This window comes from Corvus cornix, chromosome 4 (assembly GCF_000738735.6).
Source record: "Corvus cornix cornix isolate S_Up_H32 chromosome 4, ASM73873v5, whole genome shotgun sequence".
Taxonomy (NCBI): domain Eukaryota; kingdom Metazoa; phylum Chordata; class Aves; order Passeriformes; family Corvidae; genus Corvus; species Corvus cornix.
Window position 1 is genome coordinate 68,018,235 of NC_046334.1, and position 21,505 is coordinate 68,039,739.

Below are 21,505 nucleotides of genomic sequence, written 5' to 3' on the forward strand. Positions count from 1 at the left end.
GTCGAAGAAGAAAGATTACAAATCCCACATGAAACAGAAAATACAAATATAGAGGGCCTGATGAGGGAAAATTGAGAGAGAAATTACCAGGTAGGATTCATCAAGCACAAGAAATGCCTCAGACGCTCCAGCACATGAGATACTGGAAAAGCACTATCAGGGATCACAGCAGGGATCGTGTGTCACAGGAACTCCACTGCCTGGGCTGATGACTAAAGCACTTCCACAGGGATCAAGTGCAGCGTGCCAGTGCAGCCTGGCACAGAGCACAGCTCGAAGGCAGCTGCCTCCAGGCCGTGGGGCTGCCACAAAAGGGGTTAGAAGCACCTCCAGAGGCTTCTGCTCAGAAACCCTGTCAATCAGCAGGGTTAGTAAAGAGTTGTTTAACAGCCCAGACAGCTGTTTGTACAGTTGCACACCTGGGTAAATCAAGACAGACAGGAAAGCAAGTGCTCCTTTCTTCCTTCTTAAGAAGGGGCTGGAGAAGAGGCAGTGCTATCAGGACAGGCTCCCTCGCAAGAGGCAAACTCCAAAACAAACCTGCCACTCCTACAGGCCTGTTTGCCCCATGCCATGTGATTTACAGGCCTTTTTTATTCATTTTTCTGTGTGCATTTCGTAAATCTCCGGGTGTGGTGGGGTTATCATTTGCCACAGCAACGTCCCCACTGCTGAACCATGAGGTCTAAAACCCACCAAGCTTCCTTGTATCTTGCACTTAGCAACACAACACATTGGTCTGAGCTCCTTCCCTCCTTCCCAAGGGATTTAACAATGCTTTCCAAGTGGCTACCAAGTGTAAATGAGGCCTCAAACCATTGCTGGGTATTCCAGCCCCCGCACCATCTTATTTGCCAGTTTAAGGAGCTGTACCTCGGTGTCTGCATAAGCAGCTCTACTACATCTCAAATTTTTTAAGATCAAGCTGCTTCTGATATGCAAGAGGCTCTGAAATGTACATTTCCTATTACTCTCCTTGTTGTAAAGATCAGAAAGCTAAATAAACTCTATTTTCCCCTCATTCCTCCCTTTCCAGGTAGCTCTGAAAATTTGAGGTAAAACCAGAACCCCAGCAACCCATGAGACAACATCCCAGGAATTCCTGCTTGAATTTCCAGTAAATTTTAAATTGTATCATGGTTTTTTGGATGGTTTGTGATGTGCTGACAGGTGGATTGATCACAGATGACATTAATATGAGTGGCTGACACAGCATTTGCAGCACACTGTCCAGACTACTTCTTCTTGCTGTTATCTCTCTCCTTTGTCATTTCTTTTGAGATTGGTGCTTTGGAAGAGCTGCAGACCTTTGCTATTATTCTCTACTCCATAAAAACTCAATTACTGGAGTCCGACAGCCTGCCTGGAATCCAGGACGACAAAGAAGGGCCCAGCAAAAGGAAAGCCAGGACCCAGCTGTGCGACCCTCTGGTACCGCAGACAGTGGCACAGGCCCCTCCCACCCCCCAGGATGGGGCAATTAACGCTAATTAGGGAAAGAGGCAGCTTCCTTTTTACTATTTTTGCACTATGAATTCAAGGGAGATGGAGGAGGAGAAGGGGGTTTGGTAAGGCTGAGTGCTGAACCTGGGTGGGTGCAACCCCATTATCAGCCCAGGCTGGGGGATGAACAGACCGAGAGCAGCCCTGACAAGAAGAATTTGGGGGCCCCTGTCCATGGCAGGGGGATTGGAACTACATGACCTTGAAAGGTGCCTTCCAACCCAATCCATTCCGTGATTCTATGAGTCTATGAAAAAGTAAGTTTTAGGAAGGTTCTGCCAAAACAAACAAACAAGCCACTAGCCATTGTTTAAAATTACAAGATTCTTCTTGTTTCTGCAATTTAATATATTTATTATGCTTTTAATATATTAATATGTTACTAAATATAATTCATATAGTATGTGTAAAGTATATATATAATTTATTTCTATTTATTGATGTTCATTTGTCAGCAAATGGAGAAATAAAAGAGCTTGGTACAAGCTTTTAAAAAAAAACTTCTACCCTTTTGTTTATTCTCCCTGGTCAAATGCTCCTGTTTGGTTCTGTGGCATTAATGGAGTGATGAAGGAGATCAGAAGGTGGCTTCAAGAGCTCAGCTAGCAAAGAGGCTGGTGAACCTTTCCTTCAGGTTTGAAAATTGTTCTTTTTGATCAGAAATAAAATATTTTGCTCAAATTTCAAGTTTTATAAAAACTTTTTAAAATTAAATGTTAATTAGAAGATAACTTTAAACACAATAATTTAAAGTATTTTACATTGAAGTTGTCAAAGCTGATTTTTTCAGAAACACACAGAAGTTTATGTTGACTAAAGTAATGGAACCAATCTGATCCATGCATTACTTATTTCTCCAGCTTTATAGAAAACATTTTATTCTTATCAAAGGAAATACAGAGATGAGGTTGTGTTTGGGTGTGATGTCATTTTCTTTCTCTCTTTCTCTCTTTCTTTCTCTCTCCCTTCCTTCCCTGCAGTGAAAATCCATAATTTAAAGTAGATTGTATTGTGTTCAAAGGGCAATCTACTATTTCTGAAGCAACAAATACGACACAAAATGATCCAAACATGCTCTTCCATCACAGTTTGGTTGTTAGTGTCAAAGACAAACCCGGGGCCAATGAGCTGGGCTATTCCAGGCAGAGATCAGTACATTTGGGTTCTTTATTTCCCACCGACCCTGATCAAGATATTTCCTCTACGGACTCACTGAGAAAATTCTCCAGGGTCATTTTTGGAGCTGGGTGAAGCCACAGTTCAAAACCTCTGCAGCAGCCTTCGGAAAACAAGTGGGAAAGGAGACTGACATGCCGATGAGAGCAATTCAGTGTGAAAAGCTGACGCATTTGAGTGTGATTTGGGGTTTGTTTTAGGACTGGAGCTATGGACGAGGATTACACACGCCCATCTCCGTGTGTGACCCTCGCCCAAGCATTCAAAGAACCAGATTTTTACACCTTTTCTTGCCTTGCTCTTTTTCTGCCAGCTGAGTCAGCTCCCCCAGGAGCCCGAGAGGTGCCAGGCACCCCCTGAAGCCCGGACCTGCAGCTGGGAAGAGGAGCTGTCCTTTCCAGGCAGCCGATGTAGCCAGGCTTCCCGGGGGACACGCCTAAAGAACCCGCTGCCCAGTTCCCAAAATCCGTCACCCACCATCCCATCCCATCCCTCCCAGCCCACCCACACTCGGGGACAAGGCAGAGAGGGGCTGGGCAGGTGGCATCCCACCAACCTCATGCCACACGTTCCTCTTCCAGCCCGGGATTTTTCGGCGTTTCCGTTTAGTTATTGAATAAAACACCCTGTTTGGCAACAGGGGAGCCAAACCCACGGCACGCCTCTTATTTTTTATTGTTGTTTTCACGCGTCAGGTCGCCGTGTCCCTGTAGTTGCCGAGGGGGAGTGGGAAGGGCTGGTTCGAAAGCAGAAAAAAATAAAGAGCTCCGTTTCCACGGGGAGCCCCGTTTCCCGGAGGGGAGGAAGGTTTCCCGGCTGGAGCGGGGAGGAGCGGGGCGGAGGAGCGAGCCGGGCGGCTCCCCCGCCTGCCTCGGTAAGTGCTCCCAGCGGAATCCCCATCCCCATCCCCATCCCCATCCCCGGGCGGATCCTGACACCCCTTCCCGGGCAGGGCTCCCCGCGGGCGCGGCTGCCGCTGCTGCTCCCCGCTCCGGGTGGGACCCCCTCTATCGCAGGCTCCCCCAGGCACGTCCTGTACCCTCTGCCCGAAGGACACCCCCTTCAAACACTGTCTGCCCCCCGGGAAGGGCTCCCCCCGCTCTTCCCCACCTCCAAGACAGATCCCCTCCGCGGGCAGGACCCCCAGCCCCTCCCCGGGCTGATGCAGGGGCAGATGTGCTCCACTGCATCCTCGGCCTTTTGCCCTGCCTGGGGTGGTGGTTTTGCTGTCCTGGGGGTTGGCGCTTTTGCCCCAAGAGGTTTGGCGGGTTTGACCCCAGGAAGGGTGGATTTGGCACCCCGAGGCTGTGGATTCGCACCCCAGGGGGAGTGTCTTTGTACTCGAGGCTTTGGTGCTTTTGCATCCTAGGAGCTGGGGTTTTTGCTCTCCAGGTTTTGGGGTTTTTGCTCCCCAGAGGGTGAGGGTTTTGCCTCCCCAGGGTTTGGTTGGCACCGCGGCTCAGCTCCTAATGCCAATGAGCACCCCAGTGCTCGCAGCGCGGGTGTAACTTTGCCTTGAGTTTCACTGCTGGGATGTCTCTCCGCTCTCTCCTCTCTTCCCGGAGCAGGCAGTGGCTGCCAGAGACTTGCTCTGGCTGCGGAGGAGCCTCCTCGTCTGCCGAGAGGCGATCCCAAAGCGCTGTGCCCGCTGTGAATGAGGATTGCGTGTCCTGAACCATCAGCTTCACGCAGCCAGGCTGGGAGCAGCTCCGTGGGGAGGGATCCAGGATCCCTGAGAGCTGGCCCGAGTCCCTGGCACCCTGCAGGTGGGAAAGCACCGCGCTCCGGGCTCAGGGACGCTGCTGAGCTGCTTCAGCCGTCACTTTCGAAGGTAAGGATGTTGTGTTTTGCTGTGTTTCCAGCCCCGGGGCTGTCAGAGAGGCTGTAGGAATTCTTCTGTTCTGATTTGGGGGTGGAAAGAAATCGTGCCCTGAGAAATGCTGCCCTTCCAATGGGAAAGTTGGATAGAGGAAGAGAGAGAGAGAAGGAAAGTCAGTGCAGAGGCTCACTCGCTGCATGGCCTCCTTGGGTGCCTGCTGTGCCGGTGGGAGCATCCCTAGGGATTCTCCCCCTCCTTTATCACCACCCACAGCCTTGCACGGTTCAACAGATTGCTTGCACTGTTCAACAATTACTGATCTGTTGCAGTTTTCTCATGGGGAGGAGGAGGGAAAGGTGTGTGAGGTCCTGGGGCAGGTGTTGTCCTCTGCTGCCATGTGCTGGTTTCTACCTGATTCAGCAGAGGAGCAGAGCCTGGCAGCAAATGTATTCCCAGGAATATATTTCCAGTTTTCATCATTCCTCTAAGATTTTAAAGTGCAGTCAGCCTTGAGATTGAAGAGTGTTTTTTTTCCTCCCTTGCCATCAAAATATGCCTTTTACCGATGAAATTAACCTTTAGCTTGAGATTTGTCTGCTGAATAAATTAGGTCAAACTTTCTGGATATTAAAGGGGAACTGAAATGGTGGAGTTGCCTTGCTCAGAGAGCCTCAAAGCAGAATCCAACCCATCAGTTTCTTGAAGAGAAGCAGAACTATAATGTCCAAATAAGAACAATGCAAACCTTAAGGCATCTGCGATCCCCAGGAAACTTGGGAAGATCCCACATCATGGTGCAATGGGGCATTTTTCCCTTTGATTTTACAGGAAAGACTGAGAGACTGATGCTGTAAAAAGACTCTGAGCTATCTCAGCAGCATAACCACATCGGTTGCTGTGGGTCACGGGGGAATTTAAAAGCTCCAGTATTTTAAGCTGAGGAAGTGCATCCCTGGGAAGGATGGCATAGCCTGCTTTGTCCCAATAATTTCCACAGAGAAGTTAAAATGGTGTCATCCCCCTGCTTTTCTGTGTCAGCAATTCTCCAGGTGGTTTGAGAGCAGCACTTCTTAGTTAAGTTAACTTACTTAATTTAGCACACTTAGGGTAAGGATTGGCTTCTCAGCCAAAGGCATAAAGGGATCCAGACATCCACCCTGATCTGCTTGGCTGTGGCAGGGACTGTGGATGAGCTTCCAGGGTCTCTGCCTGGGGATCCTTAAAAGGGATCAAGAGCAGCAGGATCCTGTAGTCTGCACCCTGAATTAGAGTTCAAGGTTCAAACCTGAAGTTTCAAACATCCATCATCCCTTGTTCTTTTTGTTGGAGTACTGGATGTCAAATAAAGACAGCCTTATTTCCAGTCCCTCAGCCTTTGTGTTGATTAAAAAAACCAAAGAGACAAAAGAGTGCTTCTCTAGTGTTTTGTGAGTGTGGGCACATCTGTCTGCTGTTTTTGTGTGCTGCCATACTCCTGGATGTATCCTGCATTAAGGAGCCTGCTGTGAGTTTTTCAGTTGAGACCTTTTAACCCAGGCTGGTGGCTGAGATGGTACTTGAGGAGCACAGACAGCTTGCAAAGAGGAATTCTAATAACCGTGTCCTAATTCTGCTCAAAGTTTGAGTGTTTGTTCGCAGAGCAGTGAAAGTAATGATCTGCTTTAATTAGAGTTGTTCTAACACTGACACAAACTTAATGGCTGTGTGGGAACAGTCATTGTTTGCAGGAAGGTGTGACTTCAAAACCTTCTTGTCTCAGTGTTACATCTAAAAAACCAAATAATTAATTCAGAATTTTCCTCTATCATTCTCATCTACTTATGAAAAGAAATTTGACAGTGATTTTTTAAAACCTTAAGACATGATGTTTTAAACTTTAAAATTTGGTGTTGGGTTTTTTTTTAAACCATCGATTTTTCATCAAACCTGATTTTTTGCTGTTCATGTCTTAGGAGACTTTCCCAATGCTGTGTGCTCTCCCAGGAGAACCTGGGGCTCACTGGGTGGTGCTCAAGCGTTTAAACTGGTTAGGGGTCAGCTTGAGGTGTGGATCAGAGAGCAGCTTTCAGATCTTGTAGAGGTACCAGCGGTGTGAGGACACCAGCAGGTGTGGGAGATGAGCTGGGAGATGGCTGTGGAGCCTGGAATGGCCCTTGCAGAGGCAGGTTCTCAGCCTGGCTCCCATGTGGCTGTGTGCTGTGTCCATGTGGTTTCCCCAGCCGGCTGTCCCTGAGCTGTCTGTGTGGAATATGCAGGGAGGAGAACAGGCTGAACAATTTTTTTCTGCCAGGAAATGTGGCTGCATTGAAATCCAACTGTTCCACAGGAGCTCATCCAGTCTGATGACATCCTCAGTGGAGCTGTTAGAAAGAATGGCACAGATTATCCTCTTTTCTGACAAGTATGGGAGAGCTGGAGACTGTATTTTTTTATTTTATTTTTATGGGGTGTTACTAGGATGTGGAATGTTGTCCAAGGAATATTTTCATTAGGACTGAGGTACTTAAGACACCCTGCAGACTTTTCGCAGTGCTGGCTTGGGGGCTGCCTGAGATGATGCCCAAAAAACCTGCTTGTTCTCAGTGCTGGAGGAGTAGGAGAGCTTCAGGTCTCAGTCAGTAACTCCCAGCTCCAGTGAGGAAGAGCTTTCCTTCTTTATTTTTTTTCCTAGACAGCTTGAGCTATTTCTTGATTTTGTTTTTCACTTCTAATTTTTAACTTGAAAGAAAGGAAACCACTAAATCCAGCAAATAAACAGAAGTCAGGGGACGGAGCTGAGGATCTTGAAGGATGAGTAGGTGCATGAATACACAATTACACCTAAGGACAAGGTCACTACTGCTTTTAGAAAAAAGCAGCTTCAGAGTTGTATTGGAATGCTTGGAAGAAGTCAGCAGGTGGAAAAGAAGCATCTAGGTGGTGTAGGCTGCTTGGAATTCTGAGAGGTTTTCAATATGGTCCCTCATGGTGGGGGCGTTTAAGGAAATGAAGTAGCCCTGAGTTAAGAAGGAAGTTCCTTGTGTGAATAAACACTTGTCTGGAAGGTGAAATGCAGGGGGGAAGTGGATGGTGAGTTACAGAGAGGTCAGTGATGCTCTTTACAGGGATAGGGGCTGGGATACGTGGGATTCTATCCATCTCCAACTGGAAAAATTGTGAATCATGAAGTGGTGATATTTGCAGGTGAAAGAAAGTTTAATCAGGGCATGAAGGATAATGTCTGACTTAATGAACTGAAAAAAAAGGTTTTGTGAGGCTCGCTGAGCATTAAAATAGAAGAAAGAATTCATCTGTGAAGTGATGGAGTTTGGAGAAGATGGAGAGAACTTAATTTCCTAATTTAATCCTATTTTCTCATCTAAAGCATCAGGCTCTGAGCTCTTATTGCTGCCCAGGAACAAGCCTTTGGATGGCCACAGCCCAGTGGAAAGGCCAGCTCAGTGCCACTGCAAACCGTGTCAGGGATGGTTGTGAAAGGGGAGCAGGACAAAAGAGAGATCACGCCCTTAGGTAAATCCACAGAGCATTTACCTCTAGGAAATTGTTTGGAGGTTTGGTCCTTCTCAGAGGCTCAGAAGAGCAGAAGGGATGGCCAGGAATCCTCCATTGCTTCCCTGTGAGGAATGAGCAAGTTGGCAGATGAGGAGGGGGCTGGGGGGGTGTGAGAGAGGTTAAAGAGCCCACCAGTGGCACTGAGGGAGCGGACGGGGATGGGTTTTGTGACGTCTCTTCCAATGCAAGGACCGGAGGGCAGCGAATGAAGCTGGCTGGTGACAGGATCAGAACAAGCAAAAAGAGGTACAGGGCTGAGCTGTGAAGTTGTTGCTACAGGAGGTCATGAATGCTAAAAGCTTTCTGGGCCAGAAGGGAAGCAGGACAACTTCATGATTCACAAGTCACTGAAGCCATCTTTCGATGTAATTGTGGATCATAGGCTGCAGGAAGGACAAAGAGATGTTGGGAACATTTTGCTGGCTTTGTTCTTACACTCCTCCTGAGGCAAAATTTGGTTCCTGTGAGATGAGGCATGTTGGGCTACAGGGCTGTTATCCAGGCCCATCCTCACGCTGCACTCAGTAGGATGCCCTGGAGATGTGGGATTGACCTGAAGGCACTATGGAAGCAGATCCTGGTCACAGTAGAAGTGCTGATATTTAAATACAACCATTTCACATCTGGAAATATTTCTATAATTCTCTTTTCCCCGCAAGTTTTGTCTTCGTGTTCCCTCAGCTACACCAGTGAGCTTTGAACTGCTGGAGTTTATCCAGGGCATCATTCCCACCTTCCCAGGTACCTGTGACACCACTTGGCCAAAGTCTGGGAACTGAGCTGGGGACACAAGCACGTGGATTTCCTCAATGGAAAAATCCCCCATTACAGAGTTGGGAGCATCATCTCCCATCTGGGCACAGAGGGAACATGGGTCTGGGGTCACGACTGCCCCTGAGACACCTCAATCTGATGATCTTTAAGGTCCCTTCCAACCCAAATCTCTCTGTGGTTCCATGATTCCATGATTCTGCTCCCTGTGTAGCTGCTGGCAGCCCTGCTTGGCCATTCAGACTGGAGGATGGAGCTGCCCACTGTGGTAGTAAAAAAACTCTTGACTTCAGAGCTTGAAAAAGCAGCAGGAGCACGGACTGAGCAGTGGGGTTATGGAAGCAGCCAGCCTGGGCAAGCAGCCTCAGCTGCTCTGGGGGTGGCAAAGACAATAATGAGAATATAGAACCACAGAATGGTTTAAGTTGGAAGGGACCTTAAAGATCATCTACTTCCAGCCCCCACATTTTGTGGACTTGGCATGCTGTTCAGTGGGATTTAGCCCAGCTGCTTTAATTTTTGATTTCAGTTGTTTTCTTGTCCTCTCTCTGCTCTCAGTACATTTCTATTTTTCTTTTTTTTTTTTCTGGTTTCATGCTTCATCTGATGATGCATTTTCATTCACAGGAGGTCTTTTAATTGCTGTGAAGGACTTCAGTCAATGCTGCACATTTATCCTCACCCGCAGGATTTCAGGCACTTCTAATGGGCTGCTAACCCCAGGACAGTGATGGCACAGGCACAGCAGGGTGTGTGGATTTTTCCTGGAATAAATGAAACAAAAACACTACTTCTGTCCTTCCTTTCACACACCTACAAGTCGTGCATTAAAGTAATTCTGGTTCTCCCCTTTTGTCTCGCTCAGATTTTAACGGTGGGAAGATGCTGATGGACAGGAATGAAACTTGGCTCTCTAATTTCTCCTCTGCTGCCTCCTCCTTTGCGAGGGGAGGGGTCGGGCTCCAGGAAGCGCTCGTTGGGCTCATCCTCACCCTCATCGACGTGGTCACACTCCTGGGAAACACCACCGTGTTCCTCTGCCCGGTGGTGGAGAGGAGGCTGCGCACTGTCACCTACATGTTCATCATGTCCTTGGCCATGGCAGACTTCCTCGTGGCCTGTCTGGTGATGCCATTCAGGTGAGGAGCATCCGTGGGGCAGGAGCAGAGAAGTACAAGTGTCCTTTCTGCATCTGCTCTTGGAGCAGGGCTGGGATTCACCCGCTGGGCTCAGGGCTGGGCTGAACCGTGGGTTGGTGGCTGTATGTGCTTCCCCGGCTCTGCTCTGTGTTATGGATCCCCTTATAATGCAAGGAGACACAATTCCCAAGGGTATTTTTCCTGCTGGCCACATAGGGCCCCTGGCTACTGATCTGAATTTGATTTCCAGCTTTGCACGTGGGGCTCCAGTTGTTGAGCCCCCTCTTCCAGGACTAGCCCTGAGTATGGAATGTAAGGAATTTATTCAGTATAAGCAGAGTAGTTTAGGCTTCCCCTATATTTCTTGGTGGAAGGGGCACTGGAGAGGGCAGGTGTCCCTGCATGAGGTTTATATTTAGGAGAGCTTCACCTGGCTAAAACAGTGAAACCAACACAGAAAGCAGCTGACTTGTCCTGGCTGTCTTGTCCTGCAAAGCAGCCCTAGGTTTGGGTAAATCAGGGAGCTGCACCCTATTTTGAGTTCCTGGGGCAATATGAGGAAGCTGAACTCTTTTCAGGTTCTATGCTTCAGTTCTCATGGGGCTGCCTATTCCTTTGAATTTGGCACTGAAAAATATTGTCCCAACAAGAAATTACAAACTGAGTTAAAAGTTCATGGTATCAGGTAAAAAAAAGCAGTTAATGATACTCTTAAAAAAAATATTATTGCTAATTTCAACATTAATCTCGGTGAACTTTAAATTCAGGTTCTGAAATTATCATAGAACCATAGACTGATTTGGGTAGGCAGGGTCCTTTAGGGGTTATCTAGTCCACCCTCTGCAGTGAGCAGGGACACAGGCACCTGGGCCAGGTTGTTCAGAGCCCCATCCAACCTGGCTTTGAACTCTTCAGGGATGGGGCAGCCACAGCTTCCCTGGGCAAACTCACTCCTCTCACAACCTCAAAAAATTTCTTCCTCCTCTCTATTTTGTATCTGCTTTTAGTGATGTTTTACTTAAACAACAAAAACTATAAAGGGGAGCAAAGATCAGAGCATGGATGGTCCTTTGTGCCCCTCCTGGTGTTGCCTGGTGGGGAGACCTACCAGCTCTTGGTGGCCATGTGGTGGGGAATGGACCCTGTTGGCTCCATCAGCATTGTCCAGCCCTGCCAACACAGTGGCTGTTGTTTCACACCTTCCCACTGTTCTGGCTTCACATCTCTGCTGCTCTTTTGGATTTCAGTTTGCTCCTCAGTTGGCAGGTTATCATGTGCCAAAGGGAAAGAAAAGAAATGATCTTAGGAGGCAGTTTGGCTCAAGAAAATATGACAGAAAGGAATGACAAATTTGTCACTTGGTGTCTTAATTTCATAAGAGTAAGACTTGTGTTTTGTCCCTGGCTTGGCTGGTTTGCAGGAGCAGTTCAGCTGAGCTTAGCTCGTTGTCTGAGTACTCCAGCCAGTCTGTCATTTCCAGGCTGAATAGCTCCAGCTATTCTTTTCCTCTGCTAGCAAAAGTGCACGGCAGAGGTGACCTCATCATGTGTTTCTTTGGGCTTCTACTACGCCTTCTTATCAGCATCATTGCCAAGCTGCAGAGATCTTTTACCTCAGAGAAGAGGGGTCAGGTGTCTGCATCCCACCAGATGTGTGCAGGTGAGAGCTGGGCACCTGCTCAGCTGGCAGCTGTGTGCAAGGGTGCCCTGACAGCAGCATGACTCCTTCTGGGAGACCAGGGCACACCACAGGCTCTGCAGCATCTCTGGGGATAAGGAGGACTCTGAGGAAAGGCAAAATGGCACCCAAGTCCAGTACTGAAGCTGTGCTTCAATTCTAATGCCTCATTTCCCCTCTGTAAAAGAGCCATGTAACTTTTCCATGTGTGTGCTGTGGGATCCTCCATGCTGCCCGTGTGGAGGCCACCACAGTGGAAGGACAGGCTCTGCTGTAGGTTAATGTTTGCTTGGGTTTTTGCGTGGAATCCCACATAACAAAGAGCTGCCAAGGGCTGGGACCCTTCAGCAGCGCTGCACCCACCTACAGCAGTTGCTGTGCTCTGGAACAACCTTCATAAGTCGTTTTAATGAATTGGTGCTAATGAGATGTAGATCAGGCATTGCTTTCTGACACCAAGTTGAATCTTTCTGCTCTTGCTGGACACCTGAGCACTGCAGCTCAGCAGCCCTGATCTCACCGTATTTAACCAGCAAGCTGGGAAGTTACAGGATAATTAAAGCTTTGCAGGGCTAGGGAGTTACTCATCAAATTCACTCACAATGGTGATTTCAGCAGCACCCCAGGAGCTGCAGAAAGCTGGTGAAAGGAAGGAGAAGCAAATGACATCTCATTGAATGCTATAGAAACATGCATCAGCCTTCCTACAGCTGCCATATGGTCCTTCCTTCACTGCTCACTTCTCACAGGGCCCTCTTGATTTTGTTGGAAATATTTTTGGAACCATGTCTGCTTTTTGCTGGTGTGTTTACCTTGCTGAGGCATTTATGAGCTACGTAATGTACAATCTGCATAGGCTTCCTCCTAGGATGTTGTTTTGTTTTTTTTTTTTAACCGATGTGGAAGTCCTTTCTGGCTTTGAAGCATAAGATCAGATGTGAAGTGAGTTTCTTGGAGATCTCCCATGCCCCAGGAACTGGGGAGAAATCATAAAAGTCTGTGCTGAGTAGGGCACTGGGAAAATGCTGTGATAAACAAAGCTGTGCAGATGTAAATCTGGGGAGCTTTGTGGGGCAAAGCAGCTCTCTCAAGGCATTTAGGCTGCGAGAAGCACAGGTTTGCTGTTCTTCAGCCATGCTCCAGCCGTGGGGTGCTCCTTTCTTGGGTTGTGGTTTGAGAATGAATCCCTGCTGTCTGAGCTGTGTGCCCATCTTTAGTACCTGTGTGATAAAATATGGCATTACCTCAGCACAGTCATAAAGAAATAGTCACAGAATGGTTTGGGTTGGAAGGCACCTTAAAGATCATCTTGTTCAGCCCTGGGCAGGAGCACCTTCCACTAGACCAGGTTGCTCAGAGCCTCATCCAGCCTGGCCATAAACACCTCCAGGGACTGCACAAACTCAGCCCTTCCAGCTCTGACTTCCCCCCGTTTTTTCTGGCAGCATCATTTACGAGGTGACGGGGGTGTGGCTGTTTGGGAAGCTGTTCTGCAAAGTCTGGATCTCCTTCGATGTCATGTTCTGCACCGCATCCATTGTCACGCTGTGCTTCATCAGCCTGGACAGGTACTGCTCCGTGGTCACCCCCTACCACTACTCCAGAAGGATGTCCCGTGGCAGGTGAGTGCAGTTGCTCCTCACTTTGGGTCCCTTCAGGTTGTCACTTGGCCATGGCCTACATTGACCTGGGGCTTAAAGAGCTGTTGACAGGTGCTGCCCAGAAGCAGGGTCATGTCGTGAAAGGAACTTTGCACCATTTCACTGCAGAAAATGCTTAATGTGGTGCAGGAGAGGACAAGGAAGATGCAGCTGAGGGGATGGATGGTGCTCCTGGGAGAGTATTTTTTGAGCTATGGATGGGTTGCAAAGCGGGGTAGAAACCAGTGATATGGGCCGAGTTGGACCTACAGCCTTTTCTCTCTGAAGTCATTTCACGGGCATTTCACAGAATCACAGAAAGGCTTGGGTTGGAAGGGACCTTAAAGATCATCTTGTTTATCCCCCTGCTGTGAGCAGGGACACCTTCCACTAGACCAGGTTGCTTAAGCCCTGGCCTTAACACTTTCAGGAATGGGGAAGGACTTTGAAGAACTTCTAAGGACTAGGTGAAAGGGGACCCAGAAGGATGCATGTAGCAGTAGTCTTCCCTCTCTTAAACTCACCATCTTTTCTGAAGTGATATTCAGGGAAAACAGGGAGAGTTTCTAAGCTCCTATGAGGGTTTCATGCAAAAGGCTGAAATGAGGACTGCAGGGTGGGGAAAGTCATGAGGGTGGGCAGAGAGGACAATGCAGCAGTGGGGTGCTTTAGAGGGTGGGTTCAGGCTCTTCTAGGCACGTTTTTCCCACTGTCACTCTTGCTGTGTCTGATTTGTGGATCACAGGCAAAGTGAGGAGGGGGCTCTGTGGCCCCCCTGTCACAGATTCTGTGATCTGGTGTCCCTCAGCTCCACCATCACACCCCAGAGGGTGAGAGAATGGACAGCTAGTAAAGCTGAAACCAAAAAAATCTAGACGCTGTCGTTTCAAATGCTAACAAACATCTTCTGCAAAACCTTTCCTCATCTTTTCTCAGCCAGCTCTGAGCACTCCTTACAGTGGCCCCAATTCTGTCAACTACAAACCAATTACCTAATTGTTAGAGATATTCACATCTGGACTTGCTACACCCCAGCTTTTTCCCTTCTCCAAGCCCTGCTGGACTGCTCAGCAGCAATATCCCACACAGGTTACCATGGGGATTGAATCGTACTGGATGTTCTCAACTCAAAATTACTCAGACCCTCTCTCCCCTCCGCATCTCTCTCCTTTTGCAGATGCATTGTGATGACCTGCATGGTCTGGGTATATTCTTCCCTCATTTCCTTCCTTCCCGTCATGCAAGGCTGGAATGAGATCCCCGGGGTGGACTTTGATGTGGGCAGAGAATGCATCTTCGTCACCAACTGGGTTTTTGCCATCGTGGCCTCCGCCCTGGCGTTTTTCCTTCCCTTCATGGTCATGTGCAGCATGTATTTCTTCATCTACCGCGCCTCCCGCCTCAAGGCCACCCGCATCATGTCCCAGACGCTGGAGATCCACTACCACCCCAACAGCAAGCGGCAGAACCACCTGCAGCTGGAGAACAAGGCCACGAGGACCATCAGCATCATCATCTCTGTGTTCGTGCTCTGCTGGCTGCCCTACTTCGTGCTGAACGTTTGGCTGGCGGCCAGAGGCACCGACTCCACCAGCACGGTGCTGGTCGGCACCTTCAAGATCATCACCTGGCTGGGGTACTGCAACTCCACCATCAACCCCCTGCTCTACGCCTTCCTCAACAGGGACTTCCAGCGTGCTCTGAAGAAGCTGATCATTTGCAGGCACAGGTCTCAGGTGGACGTTGGGGAAGACATGGTTTCCATAGCCACGTTTTCCAAGACTGCTCCAGACCTGGAATACAGCGTGACAGTGCCCAACGGTGCCCTGAAGGGCAAACCCAAGTCATAGGGATTCAGGATCAGTCACTGGAGGTGGTGATAGAGAAAGTGCTGGAGCACATCCGAATGGGAAAACAAGGAGTAGGAAAATAGGGGAAGAAAGGGCTGGAATATTACAGCTGGGGACAATACAACAAAGACGCATTTCTTCACCTTCCACAGTTTCAATAACGAGGAACTTGGAAATTTTAGGGGTAATTTGTTACATTAATGGAGCTAATTCATTCCTGGATAACTATTTTTCTAACGAGCATTTCCTAAGACAAATCCAGCCTTTGCATTGGGTAAAAGAAAAAACCAGCATGACATAATGTGACCTTATCTTCGTGCATATTACTGGTGATCTGTGTCAGGTGGGACACTGTTTCTTATCAATCAAGCCACTGTAGCTCTCATCTTGCAGCTTCATTACAGATTTGACCAGTTTTGATAACTCCATGTGTGTCAGTCCGTGTCTGGGAATTAGGGGAGAGATGTGGCCGAAGAGCAGAGCTCACTTCTTAAAGAGGCACCACTCTGCAGCCTGGGCTGTGCTTAGGGTTCAGCTCACTGGCTTCTGCAACATCTGGATATTCAGAGCTTTCCATGGCTTTCTGTGAATTATCTGTGAGTTTCCTTGTTAATTCTGGAAGGGGAATTCCCATGTGGCAGACCCCAGGAGATGAGAAAGATTTGCTGCACCAACAGGAGCACGGAGTGCCCAAGGGTTTCAAAGGGAGCTACAGGCGGCCAACACCATCTAAAGATGGGATGTGAATAGGAATTACTGTGTGTACACTGTGGTATCTACCAGAGAGACATAAAGATAAATGGGAATGATTATTTTTACCACTTCCAAGTGCTTGTCTGGATTTCCAACAGCACTGGCTCCCTGCAGGAAACACAAAAGTGCCTCACTGAAGGGTTACTCTGAAAACGTACCAGGGGACTGTCCTCAGAGGTAGCAAAATGCAGTAGGACCTGCCTGGAGCAGCTCAGCCACTGAAGACACCAGCACAAGGGTCAGGAGTTCTCTCTCAAGAGCCTGGTAGAAAAACCAGCCCTGCCCTGGGGTTCAGCACTGGTTCTCCTGCCAAATGATTCTCCATGGAAAGGGTCCCGTGTCCCAGATCCTATGACTCCAGTAACAACATGGAAGTGGTAAGTACTACACCTTATTCTGGGGGAAGCATCCCATGGGCACAAAGGTGGACAGGGCAGGAATCCTGCTGCTGCCACCCAGGTCATTTTGATAAAACAGGACAAGGAATGCAGTTTCATTCCCAAGAGCTATGGGGGAGGAAGGGAGCTGAGGGATAGACAACATCCTGTGCAAGAATGGGACAGGACCCCGATACTGCACAGCACAGCAGAGCCCCAGGCCAAAGCCCCTTTTGCAGGGCTGTGAGCTCACAGCTATTCCACTTTGGGTGTTTTTCCACAAAACAGCTGGCAGGGAAGCACACACCATTCAGAGGAAAATCTCTCTGCTTAGAGAACAGCCTTTCTCAGTCAAACCTTGGAGGAGGAGCAAGGGGCAAAGACAGGGACAACACACTCCAGTGCTTAGAGAAGCAAAGACTGATCAGAGCTGAATGTGGCCAGATACTTCTGTGGCTGGGCAGGGACCTCCCACACAGGGGAGGATTTGTCCACGCCTTTGGGGGCAAGTGTGACATCCCAGAATATGCAGACACACGTGGTGTGAACACATATGCCAGTTTTGGTACTGAAATGCTGCAGGGCCCTTGGAATAGGTTGCTACCCACATGCAGATATACAGCAAGTTAAAAATACCTTTTTCCTCATTTCCTGTGCTCCACCTGTAATCACTGAGCTGGCAGGGAAGGCAAAGAGGCTCCATGTGTGGCCATTTCACTGTGCACTCGTAGCTGATGCAAACAGGGAAATCCAAGGCAAGAGGACACGCTTAATTCTCCTGCTCTAACCCAGCTAAACACAAATTCTGCTCCTGATCAGATATTCACTGCAGCATTCTGGCTTCACCTGGACAAGCCAGTATCTAGAAGAGTCATCCAAGAGCAAAAGAAAGACAATCATTGTAATCTACTTTTGCCTTATCATAAAGCTGCAGGGTGTCAGCTGGTTTAACTGCTGGTCACATTGTCACACCACAGTGCAGTGATCCCCAGAAGGATTTGAATCCAGTACTCTTTTAGGAAACTGATTTCAGAGACTTTAACAAATTTGAGTCTGTAAAAGAGAAAAATACCATTGTACAAGAACAGTTCTAACAGCGTAAGAATTATCCCTTCTCCCCTCTCTGGTGAGCGACTGCCCCCATAATCCACCCAGTTTAGAGCTCAGTTCCTTTCTTTCTCCAGATCCTATCTCACTTCCAAGCAGCACGTCCAGTTTTGCGTCATCACACACGTGGTGGCCAGTGTGAGACAGGGAAGCTAAGGAAGTTTCAGGAATGCAGAGCCCATCCTGTTCCCACTGCACAGGGCTGCCATCTGCAGCACACATGGATGCAGGCTTCCAACAGAAGCAACTACTATTTTGTCTTATAAATAAAAAAAGTTTATTAAATCATTCAGACTTGAAAGAAGTCACAATAATCAATGCACTCAACAATTACAGCAAGTGCATCCTGTACACCACCAACCCAAATGGATTGATTCCGTATTTTATAAATAAAAATTAACATATTTACAGTGAGAAATAAAAGCATGGCATTAGGCAGTTAAAGTAGCAGATTACACAAATGCCTACCAGTTGATTTTTTTTAAAAAGTACAAATCTACAAGATTACATACGACACGTATGACTTCATTAGGTTTAAATTTTCAGAATCACAACATTTTTGTACATAATTTTGACTATGGCTCTTCCAACCACTGCCTATAAACCCCCCCATTTAATGGCAAAAAGCTCCTTTTCCTTCTCTACAGCTTCATCTGTATAAGATGCATTCCCTAAGATCTACAGTAGTGCAGAAGTATGAAATGATTTTCTCTAATGACAGGCTATGGACAGTGACAATATGTACAACTGTGGTACTTTTTTGCTTTAAAAATAGTGCAGATTCCCAGTTTACCCACCAGGGACAAAAATGGAGTCAAAGTTCATTTCAAAATCATCTTCATTTCACCAAAGAGCAAGTGATCCAGATAGACACTCACTAGGCTTAGAGACTGTAATTTGCTCTATAAAAATACAGTATTTTAATTCTATTTACATGTTACAGATCTCTCACTCACCCAGCAAGCTGACATTTACAAGCTTCAAAAAACCCAATAAACCCCCCAAAAAAGGATAATGGAGCACAACATTGGCAAGCACAGCAGCTGGACCCGTCCATCTAGGAGAGCAAAGGTAAGGAAAATGGAATGTGAAAGGTTTGGTTACTGGGCTTCAAAGTAAACGAAAATCTGTCCAACACGTCTTATACATTAAACATGGCAAAAAAAGCTGAAGTAAACTATTCCCAAGATAAACATTCTGCATCATAGGATCCTTCTGCTGAACAATCCCTGTGAAACCTGCCGAGTAGAAGAAGTGATCCTGAGGATAGTTATTTGCTTGGTTGTCTGGAATGTTTATTTCCTGATAGACTCATTGTCCGTGACCTCTGCCTGAGCACGGGTTTGGGTGGGAGCTCCAAGTCTTCAAAGACAGGATTTTCTATGATTGCTGCAGCCTCTGGTCGTTCAGTGGGACTTGGAGAGAGCATGTCCTTCACCATGGTGTACTGGAAGAAAACACAACGTGTATCACATGAACCAAGCCATAAATTCTTCCTTATTTAATGTCCTGGCTTCAACTGTGGCTGTGTGAATAAGTGGAAAATACTCCCAGCTGCTTTCTGAGTTATTTGGGTACTAGTGCTTTGGCTCAGTAGTTAGAAGTGCATTAAATATTTTAAAATGTATCACTGTGCATCTGTTAAAGTGTCTTTACTGTCAAGAACTAAAAAACAATTTGGCAAACCAACTCTGACTCAAGGTTTAATAGCTATAAAACTTCACATTATTTGCAATCAAAATTAAATATATGATACATAATTTATAAGTAATTTTTGGCTTCATGCTTAAGCCATCACATATTAAGCCACACTGAATTTTCCTTGTGGCAAATTAGAATTTTTCTTTAAATATACAGGTAGTTTGAATATCTGGTTCAAATTTGATCAGAATTAGTGTCCTGCTCCAGCTGAGCACAGCACAGCCCCTTCTCCCAGGCAACCTTGAGCTATAGAGCAGGAAAGGCTGGTCTCATTTGGCCACTGGTCTGAAGCTACCTTGAACACCTGAGAGCACCTCAGCTTTCTGCTGGGGAGGTTTTGTACATCACCTCCTCTTTACCTGCAGCCACATCACTTTACACACCTGACTAATGAGAACACAGCACAATTTGCTCATGTGATTTCCCTCTTGGGAGGTCCAGTTCTGGAGGGGATCCCATACAGTTATGGTGCTACTTAGAGCCTCCCCTTTACCTGTCAGGAAATCTGCACTTTCTCTTTGGGGAGATGGGTTTGTTGCAGGAAATCGTGACAGGATGTATGTGAAATGGATGACTGCAAGTGATAAAGGGAAGCCAGGCAGAAATGTATTCCTGGAGGAAAACTGACAAAAGTGTCATGGTGCCCATTACTGCAATGTTATAGCTTTCAAACGTAGAGAAGTACAGGGATAGAGAAATGCATCTTAATAACATGAAAGCAACCTGGTTTCTCCATTTTTACCTGCAAAGCAACTGAAAAACAAAGAAAAAAGCTACAATTATTAATGAAAAGGCTACAAGTAATAGCATCAGATGTACCCACCTCTTGGGCATACTTCTGAGTGAACAATGGTGGAAAGTTCAAATTTCTAACATCACTTAAGGTCTGCAAAAATATGAAGAACAACATGTAACTTTTCCAATTCTTCAGTAATATTACCCTATCCTTCAAAAATATGCAAATTATGCAAACAAATCAGCCTGCTGGAATAACCCCCTTTGTTTTAAAGTGTTGCTTTAGTGGTTAAAAATCACAACAGCTGAACAGGTAAGTTGCTGCTTCCCTAGGAATAGAGCCTGCAACAGGAATTGTGCTACAAGAACTGTGATCTCTGCAGTTTTGTATCAGCCAGATAGATAAACTTGTACTTCCTCACTTTAGCTCAACAAAACCAACAAATCTGTGCACCACCCATAAACCCCCACGATGGCCTACACCAGTATTAAGACCCATGAAATGACTGTCTCTGCCTTAACAACGTAAGCACCAGTCTTTGTTTAACATTTAAGGAGGAACGAGCAGATTTATCAGCAGTTTGGAAAACAGTTGTGTTGGGTATTTCTGTGTTTCTTCCATACAAAGGCCACTGGCTCCATCTAGTGACAGTATTTTTCCCATGTTCAGCCAGAAGCACAGTATTTAGCACTTCCTTTTTTTTGGAAGGATCTCCTCTTTTACAAAAGTTTGAGCACAAAATACAAGAGTTCTAAAGTTAAATCAAAATTCATTTCACTACTATTCCCCTGAAAGTATAAAGTGACCAGTTAATAATGATGGACAACAGTCCAACTCCTCTTCAAGAGAACTGAGTTTGATGACATTAAAATGCTTCAGAAAACTTTCCTCCTTTTCTGCCAGTTCAGTCTGCATTTAGTGATCTGTTTTCCAGCATCTGATTTGGAAATAAATTGCACTGCTACTGACTAACTGCTCACAGCTTGAGACAGGAGCAGCTCTCATGCTCCACCTCTGGGGATTTTTCCAGCCAGTTGTCACAAATTCCTAGAATTTGCTGGGTTACTTGGTCAGGCAGAGCATGTTTTGCTTCAGCAAGCAGTGCTAATGCTTGGCTAATGCCAATGAAAACCTCAGTGCAACAACTCAGAAATAACTACTGAAGTAGCCAAACTCCAGAACTTGGCAATGAAAGGGCAGGGGTTTCTTTTTAGGAAAAAAAGAGTGAAATGCCAGTGAAAATCCTGGAAAGTCAGGGCACTCTTTTAACACTCTTTTGAAGTACAACACTAAAATCAGATGGAATTTAGGTTTCATTCTGATTACTTGCTTTGCTTCTATTCTTAGGAGAGAAACTGGAAGGGCAAAGCCTGTAGTCACTGCTGTGAGAGATCTGAGAATGCAGGATGGCTCTTTCCTGGGTATTTTGTTTCAGTAAATCTCATTCAGGGAAATTGAAATTGGTTTCAGTGCAAGGGGTTCAAATTAAACACTAGTTCCTCCTCTTGACTGCCATTTTGTGCCATGAAAAGCCACAGTATTTTAATCAACAGAATGCAGCAGGTGAAGCACTTGGTCAGGCTCGTGTTCAAGCTGTTTCTTTGTCTCTGCTAAACCCACTCCATCTTCACCTGAGAATATAACCACCACAAGCACATTTAAATGATAAATACAAGCTTTAACGACTCTCTCTTTCCTGCACAG

The 21,505-nt window shown here is 46.8% G+C and overlaps 2 protein-coding genes across 3 annotated transcripts in view; one reads left to right on the top strand and one right to left on the bottom strand.

Annotated features, from left to right (window-relative positions):
* The first annotated feature begins 3,257 nt into the window (after positions 1-3,257).
* Positions 3,258-18,401, top strand: LOC104690818 (octopamine receptor-like). Of its 2 annotated transcripts, XM_039551023.1 has the most exons (7): positions 3,258-3,553; positions 4,248-4,510; positions 9,449-9,570; positions 9,687-9,960; positions 13,083-13,259; positions 14,455-16,257; positions 18,308-18,401. In XM_039551023.1, exons 3-6 carry the CDS (start codon positions 9,552-9,554, stop codon positions 15,125-15,127), a joined length of 1,143 nt encoding a protein of 380 aa, XP_039406957.1. In that variant the 5' UTR covers positions 3,258-3,553; positions 4,248-4,510; positions 9,449-9,551; the 3' UTR covers positions 15,128-16,257; positions 18,308-18,401. The 2 variants fall into 2 exon arrangements, with proteins under 2 accessions (XP_039406957.1, XP_010400403.3); XM_010402101.4 differs by lacking the exons at positions 3,258-3,553; positions 9,449-9,570 and having other exon boundaries at positions 3,629-4,510.
* The window catches only part of EIF2AK3 (eukaryotic translation initiation factor 2 alpha kinase 3), a 42,530-nt gene continuing 38,649 nt past the window's right edge, over positions 17,625-21,505 (bottom strand). The window contains exons 16-17 of the mRNA XM_039551022.1: positions 19,889-19,951; positions 17,625-18,811 (exon numbers count right to left, since the gene is read on the bottom strand). Of these exons, the coding sequence (XP_039406956.1) occupies positions 18,635-18,811; positions 19,889-19,951 (240 nt within the window). The 3' untranslated portion in view covers positions 17,625-18,634. The remainder of the gene's footprint in view (positions 18,812-19,888; positions 19,952-21,505) is intronic.

Bases quoted from the DNA above. Each gene is read 5' to 3' on its own strand.
- LOC104690818 (XM_039551023.1), top strand. The intron at 9,961-13,082 runs GTGAGGAGCATC...TTTTTCTGGCAG, and splicing joins TGTCTGGTGATGCCATTCAG to CATCATTTACGAGGTGACGG. The intron at 13,260-14,454 runs GTGAGTGCAGTT...CTCCTTTTGCAG, and splicing joins AGAAGGATGTCCCGTGGCAG to ATGCATTGTGATGACCTGCA.